Source organism: Dromiciops gliroides, chromosome 2 (genome assembly GCF_019393635.1).
Source record: "Dromiciops gliroides isolate mDroGli1 chromosome 2, mDroGli1.pri, whole genome shotgun sequence".
Taxonomy (NCBI): Eukaryota; Metazoa; Chordata; class Mammalia; order Microbiotheria; family Microbiotheriidae; genus Dromiciops; species Dromiciops gliroides.
Genome location: NC_057862.1, coordinates 558,727,742 through 558,735,082, shown reverse-complemented (window position 1 = coordinate 558,735,082; position 7,341 = coordinate 558,727,742). Strand labels below are relative to the sequence as shown.

Sequence of the window (7,341 nt, the reverse complement as noted above, 5' to 3'; positions counted from 1 at the left end):
ATCAAGGCGTGACCCTTTACCCTTAGCCACCACGTGACGGAAGGGACGCCGTTTCCATAGTAACCGGCATTCGGCGTCTGTCCTGGAGTTAGAGCGGAGTGAGCTGTAGCTGAGGTGAGTCAAGTTAAGGGAGGGTTTCAGCGGAGGGTTTACACGTATTCTCACTGTTGTGTGATTTCTGTGGTTTATGGCCAAGGGATTTGGGTGTCAGGGAGAAGCTTTATAGATATTCCAAGCAAAAGCCGCCTTGCACAAAAACCTGGAACAGCTCCCACTGGGACTCCGGAGGAGGGGAAAAAGCACAGACTACCACTCCCAGAAGGCAAAGCAACAGCACTAAGGAAACACGTCCTCTCGCGATTGGCGTCTGGGCCGTGTTGCATCCTGGGTCTTGTAGTATGAGTCTCCTAGGGCCTCCTTTGTTTTGATCTCGGAGCGGGAGAGAGTAGTTCCACTCTAGTGTGTAGAATGACTTCCCCAGGGTGTCTGATGAGTCTTCCTGACTTCATTTTTTATTGCCAACTTAGCTTCCACTAAGAAAGTGCTTAATAAATGCTTTATGCTTGATTGATTGATTGGTAGTAAAAGTTACTGGGGGGGGGGGGGCCGCAGCTAGGTGGTGCAGTGGATAGAGCACCGGCCCTGGAGTCAGGAGTACCTGAGTTCAAATCTGACCTCAGACACTTAACACTTACTAGCTGTGTGACCTTGGGCAAGTCACTTAACCCCAATTACCTCACCAAAAAAAAAAGAAAGAAAAAAAAGAAAAGAAAAGTTACTGGGAAAAGAAGTTGAAACTATGATTAAATTTAAATTGGTGGATTAGAATTATTTGTATTTCACTTATCGTCACCCTTATGGGCTAATCAAGACTTGTCTATATAGTTGACTTAGTCAGTATAGAAAGCACCTTTACTGTATCCATTTTATGAATAGATAAACTATATTTTAGATATGTAAAGAATTACCAGTAGCATAAGCACTGCCACCCACAAAAGGGGCAGAATTAAGGGAGTTGTCCAACTTAAAGGCTTCCACGGTGATTTGGGCATGTTACCCACATGCCCTCTAGTGGTAGAAGTTGGGCATAACTTCAGGAATGAGTTGGATTGTCTGCAACTGAAACTTCATGGAAAAGTGTTGATCTTCATAGTTAACCATATTATTATTCCTCCTCATTCATTCTACATTCCAGCCAGACTGATTTCCTTGATTCTGCTTTTCCTTGAACTCAGTCCCCCCCCCCCCCATGCCTTTATAGACTGACCCCTGCCTGGAAGGCATTTTTTTTATTGTAGCATCTTTAGATCCTTTCAGGGTTCCCTTGATGTGTTGCTTCCTATCGGGAATCCTTTCTTGATCCCTCTAGTCATTAGTACTCTTTTCCCTCCTCAATTTTCTTCTATCCATTTATTTGTTTAAATATTATCAGCCTCTAATATGATGAAGGTTCCCAAGGGAATATAGCTGGATAACCATATTTCCTGGGACACTCTGGGGGTTTTAGTAGAGTGTGAACTTAGTATGAGTCAGTATGTGATGGGCAGCCAAAAAAGCTGATGCTATCTTAGTCTAGGGAGACATGTAATGGCCAGTACAAGGAAGCTGTCAACCCTTCTGTACCACATTTAGATTCTTGTGTTCTGTTCTGCATGCCCCATTTTAGGGAGGGCATTGGTAAACTAGAGAATGAACAGAGGACAATGAATGAGATGCCAAGGAGCCTCAAGATTATGATGTGTTAATCAAAGGATCTGGGATGGTTTTTTGTGTGTTTTTTCTGCAACAAACATTTATTTTATTTTTTCCAGTTACATGTAATAGTAGTTCTCAACATTCATTTTCATAAGATTTAGAGTTCCAAATTTTTCTCCCTCCCTCTCTTTCCTTGTCACTAAAGAAACTTTCTATGGTCCTCACCTTCCTCTGTCTGCTTATCTTCCTTTCTTTTACTTGACTTTTAGCTCCTTAAAGTGGGGTACTGTTTCCAGGCTGTACTATCCCAAGCTTCAGGAAGTCCCAGGTGGTATGATTTAAGGAGGAGCAGGTTCTTCACTCACCTGGCCTGTTCCATGGTTTGTAGATGACCCCAGACCAACTTGCTAATCAACCAGCTTTGTGTGCTGTGGTTGTCAGCTTTGATGAGCCTGTGCCCCTCCCTCACTTGGGCCACTGCTACTTGAGCCTACCTCCTGGTTCCCAGCAGGGGTGAAAAATCCAAGTTCTGCCTCAGCTCCAGCATAGACCCCTGTAGTCTCCCCCCTGCCCAGGGCTCAGCCCTCTTACCAGACTGTGAGCTTAGCTCCCGATGACACTGGCGCTTCAGCTGATTCAGAGGCTCTAGGGGTCTGCTTCTCTGGTGAGGCCTTCCTGGGACTGAATCTGTGTGAGCATGACTGTGGGGTTGGGCTCCACTCCTGTCACAGCACAGCAGCTCCCTCCTTCCGACCTTCTAAGACATCTTTGGTTGGAAAATTATCTCAGCACATTCTTCTGTGGATTTTGCTGCTCCAGGAATTGTCCTATGGCATTATTTGGATGTTTGTTGCAGTGATTGTGTCATGAGTTTGAGCGCTCACTGCCTTTCCTCTGCCATCTTGGCTCCATAGGATCTGGGATGTTTAACCTGAAGCAGAAAAGACTAAGGAGTTGGAGGAGCATCATGGTCACATCCAAGTAGAGGAATTAGACTCATCTTGCTAGGCAACAGAGGGCAAGAACTAGGAAGTTACAGAGAGGCAAATTTGGGATTGAAGTAAGGAAAAATTTTGTAACAAGGGAAGTGGTAATGCTATGCACATTGACTACATCATATTTGGGCAGCTAGGTACTAAGGACTACACCTAAATCAGTAAGACATGAATTTAAATTCAGCCTCAGACACATACTAGCTGTGTGAACCTGGATGAGTTACATAACCTCTTTGCCTCAGTTTCTTCATCTCTAAAATGAAGATGACAATAGTACCTACCTCATAGGGCTGTTGTAAGGATCAAATGAGATATTTATAAAGTTCTTTGCAAATGTTAAAGGGCCTTTATAGATGCTACTCACTATTCTTTGGAATCTTGTATTTTGTTTTGGGTTCTGGATTACAGAAAATTGAAAATTGATATTAGTTCTATTTTGCTAAGACTTAATCAAGATAGATTTGATATTCACCTTTGAATTTCCTTCCCTTTGTAAACTCATACATCACCCGTTTTCCAGAGAAACTCAAGTAACCTAAAAGTTCAAATCTCATCAATCATCTAAACTATTATAGCAACTCCCATCACTGCAGACAAATCCCATCCCTTGAGCACTACTTCCATCACCTGAGAACCTTTATCTTAGTGACTCAAGTCGCATGTCTTGACTGTGGTTAAGGGGGTTTCAGAAATGACATATATCAGAATGATATATGTCATTGATACCCAGTCAGAAGAAGATACACCTATGTTGTTCCAGCTTTTATTCTGTCGGCTTCCTAATTATTATGAAAGACCTTGTCAACCCTCACTCAAGGTCTCTAGTAATCAAGCTAGGCCATTGATCCAACTTATTAGTTGCTGGAAGCCTAACCAATAAATTGATTATGCTCAGAATTTCACACCTCAGTTTATCTTTATCTATCTATCTATCTATCTATCTATTTATTTATTTATTTATTTTTTGCGGGGCAATGGGGGTTAAGTGACTTGTCCAGGGTCACACAGCTAGTAAGTGTCAAGTGTCTGAGGCTGGATTTGAACTCAGGAACTCCTGAATCCAGGGCTGGTGCTTTATCCACTGCGCCACCTAGCTGCCCCCTTAATTTTTACCATAACAATTAGAACTATCCTGAAGTGTATTGGACTGCCTAGGAAAGTAATGATTTCTCAAAGGCTAGATGATTCATTGGTTGAATATGATGGTCAGGGAATTTTTGTTCAGCTACAGTTTTTTATATATATACATCCATACACATATATACATACACACACACACACACATATAAACATACAGAGGGAGAGAGAGGAGACAGACAGACAGACATTGGATAGTCTCAGAAAGATAATTGAAAAATAGAAAGGTACTATTGTTGCTATTAGCATCTTTAGAGACTTTTTCACTTTGGGTTTGACAGAAATTCTTATGAATTTTTTTTATCTAAATGCAAATCCAAATAGATATAATATTGCTGAAACAAAATTACCCCAAGGCAGAATCAATCACTGGTTTTCATTCTTTTTTTATAAACTGGAAGCCACAGTGAATTTCCCCCCTAATACTTGGATACGTACAATGGTGGTAAATTAAATATACTGAACCAGTAAATATTTCATTTCAGTCCCTTTCAACAACTGCTATGCAGCATTTGGGAGCAGTTTTACTGGTAACAAAGAATACAGCTGTGGTGCTTTCTAGACAGGCCAATTCTCAGAAACTGTATGAGCTGATTGAGAAATGTGTCTGGTAGCTTGTGGTGACAGCTGACACAATGTACCCCCAGGGAAAAACCAGCTAGACCCTATGTGGAAAATATTGTATTCACTTTGTCATTTTGGAAATTAAATTAGTATTTAATTTTATAAGTACTGTAACCAAGACAGCTAATCGTTTCAGATTTATAGTGGAGTGTTTTCTCTTTTCATGGAAGGGCATAAAATGACATCACTGACTTCTCCAAGAGGAAGGGAAGAATTTGTCCATTGCAGAAGAACAGAATCACAAGATGTTTACTGTATTAAAACTCTCATCAGAAAATTTACAGAAAAGCTTTTTGGGAGGATTAATGTCACTTATCTTCTGTAAGTAACATTACCATCCTTGTCTAGGACTCTGCACTGGGGGTGGGTGGGGTAGATAGCAGGCCTTTAGGTACTTGTGGCCTAGGTGAGAAGTCATATACACACAAAATGGCACAAAGACTTTTTAAAGAGCAATGTATCAAAAAATTAAATGGATAGATTGATCCACAGCTACTTTATATGTATGAGGCTTTCAGTGAATGCAATAGAATGTTTTGGCTTGCTGAAAGAATTTGCATATAAAATTTGAAGAGTTCACCGAACTTTGGTAAATTACCCAGAGTTCCTTAGTAGGAAAGACCAGGGTGTAGGAATGATGGTCCTTTGGTTTTTATGTAAAATGAATGACAGACCTTTAAATATTTGTCAAAGAACAGTTGTTTGCAAATACATATATATATATATATGTATATATATATATATATATATATATATATATACATACATAGGCATAGACATGTGTGTGCATATCTATCTATGCATTTTGTAATCCTGAAAATGTATCACAGGAAGATTTCATCATTCATGTTTTAGATAGTTCCTTGAATCATGAAATCTGTGACTATTATATTGCATCTCTGGTAAATTTAAAACAACAACAACAACAACAACAAACATTTAATTAGGGAGCAGAATAAGAGCAATTATTGGCAGTGATCTCTCTATCTTCCTGATTATCTGTATGCAGTCTTGGGTTCTTGTGTTGGCAGGATGCACAGTGACCATTCCAAACCTTGACCAGAGGAGCTAGGAATCCTAGGGTTATTCTTGTTTTTGAATTAATTTTTGTCATGGGACATAGAAAGCAATAAAAAAAATGAGTAAATAGGCAGCATCTAAAGTCAAACCCAACATCTATCATATCACACTGTGACATAGTAGATGGAAAGATGGCCTTGGATTCAGGTACTCCTGGAGCCTCTGAGTGGCTGTGTGATCCTGGAGGAGTCTTAGCCTCTCAATGCTAAGGGCAGCTTTCTAATACTCTAAGTTACTGACCAGATGCTGATGTGCTTTGGGGGGGATTTTCCCCTGTGGGAGTTCCCTATGCCAAGAAAAACAACAAAAAACCCTTCTATCAACAGCAATAGCAATAATGAGTGCTAGTCCTAGAGTCAGGATACCTGGGCCAAGTCCCAACTTGGACCTTCAATGGCTACATTGTGAGAAAATAATGGGATTTGGCAGATACTCAAAGACCCCACCTGGAAATTAATCTAAACTGATTGAATTAAATGAGAGTGATTGACTTTGCTGATTAGCCTACTTCAAGTTAACTAAATTGTAAGCACACCTGGCAGGCACTTAAGAAGCTATTGTTCTCAGAAGCTAAGGATTTTGAACTCAACTTGAGACCACCTTCAAGTCCATTGAATCAATGGATTTGGATGACGCTAACCAATCAGCTTGAAGCAGTGTGTAAGGACCGCCTCTGCTCTGGACCTATAAAAAGCTTCCACACTCAGTTTGCTGAGGTAGTTCTTGGTTGAAGCAGGATTGTGGTGGAGGACTTGAGGAAGAACCAGACCAGGCTGGAACTCTAGGCTAGATAGGCCTTTTCTTAACTTTCTGAACTCCTCATGTTCTTCTTTTACTAATACCTAGTATGCTTTAACAAATGCTTAATGCCCAAAGACTGGTGCTAAAGCTTCTAATTTAAGGCGACCACACATTTAGATTTTTTAATTTTTTTTATTTATTTTTTTAGTGAGGCAATTGGGGTTAAGTGACTTTCCCAGGGTCACACAGCTAGTAAGTGTTAAGTGTTGGAGGCTAGATTGGACTCCAGGGCCAGTGCTCTATCCACTTCGCCACCTAGCCGCCCCCACATTTAGATTTTAAACATCACAACATGACAGCCAAAAAGCTGTGTGTTACTCTCTGTGAAGTGGAGGCTTCCCTGCCCGACGTATGTGTCTGCCTGCTGCCTCCTGTGCCAAAAAGAGAAGGAACTTAGGGGTATCAGGTGCTTTTGCAAGGCTTTCAAAAGGCAAACAAAAACTGCCCCCCATCACTTAGCTCCATTCAGTTCAGTTCAGCTTAGCTGAATATGTCTTTCATCTCTAAAGGGGGAATCCTGCCCTCATCTATTTATCTTCTTTTTTTCCCAGTCAGAATTTTATTCCAAAACATCCCTTTCAGCCCTGGCCCAGTGCCCCTGCACCACTCTAGCTACAAGACCTCAGTTAATAATATTCAAAGGTACCTGAGTGGTCACAGTTCACATAGGGAAAACCAAGTAGATGAGGAATTCACATTGCCCAGATTACGGTTTATGAAGTTGGCTAGGTAGTCCACTAAATTAATCCATCAGTATGTATATCTTGTACAGGCACTGAGAGGAACAGTGGTCTGGGCTAAGAATTTAACAGAAAGAGGATAGTGGTCAAGATAAATTTGGGAAATTGTGTAACCCAAACTGCTTCTACTTTTTTTTTTTTTTTGTGGGGCAAAGGGGTTAAGTGACTTGTCCAGGGTCACACAGCTAGTAACTGTAAAGTGTCTGAGGCTGGATTTGAACTCAGGAACACCTGAATCCAGGGCTGGTGCTTTATCCACTGCACCACCT

The 7,341-nt window shown here is 40.9% G+C and overlaps 1 protein-coding gene across 1 annotated transcript in view; it reads left to right on the top strand.

Annotated features, from left to right (window-relative positions):
- The first annotated feature begins 82 nt into the window (after nt 1-82).
- The window catches only part of CFAP61 (cilia and flagella associated protein 61), a 354,788-nt gene continuing 347,529 nt past the window's right edge, over nt 83-7,341 (top strand). Inside the window, exons 1-2 of the mRNA XM_043987819.1 lie at nt 83-114; nt 4,622-4,772. Coding sequence (XP_043843754.1) covers nt 4,630-4,772 — 143 coding nt within the window. The 5' untranslated portion in view covers nt 83-114; nt 4,622-4,629. The remainder of the gene's footprint in view (nt 115-4,621; nt 4,773-7,341) is intronic.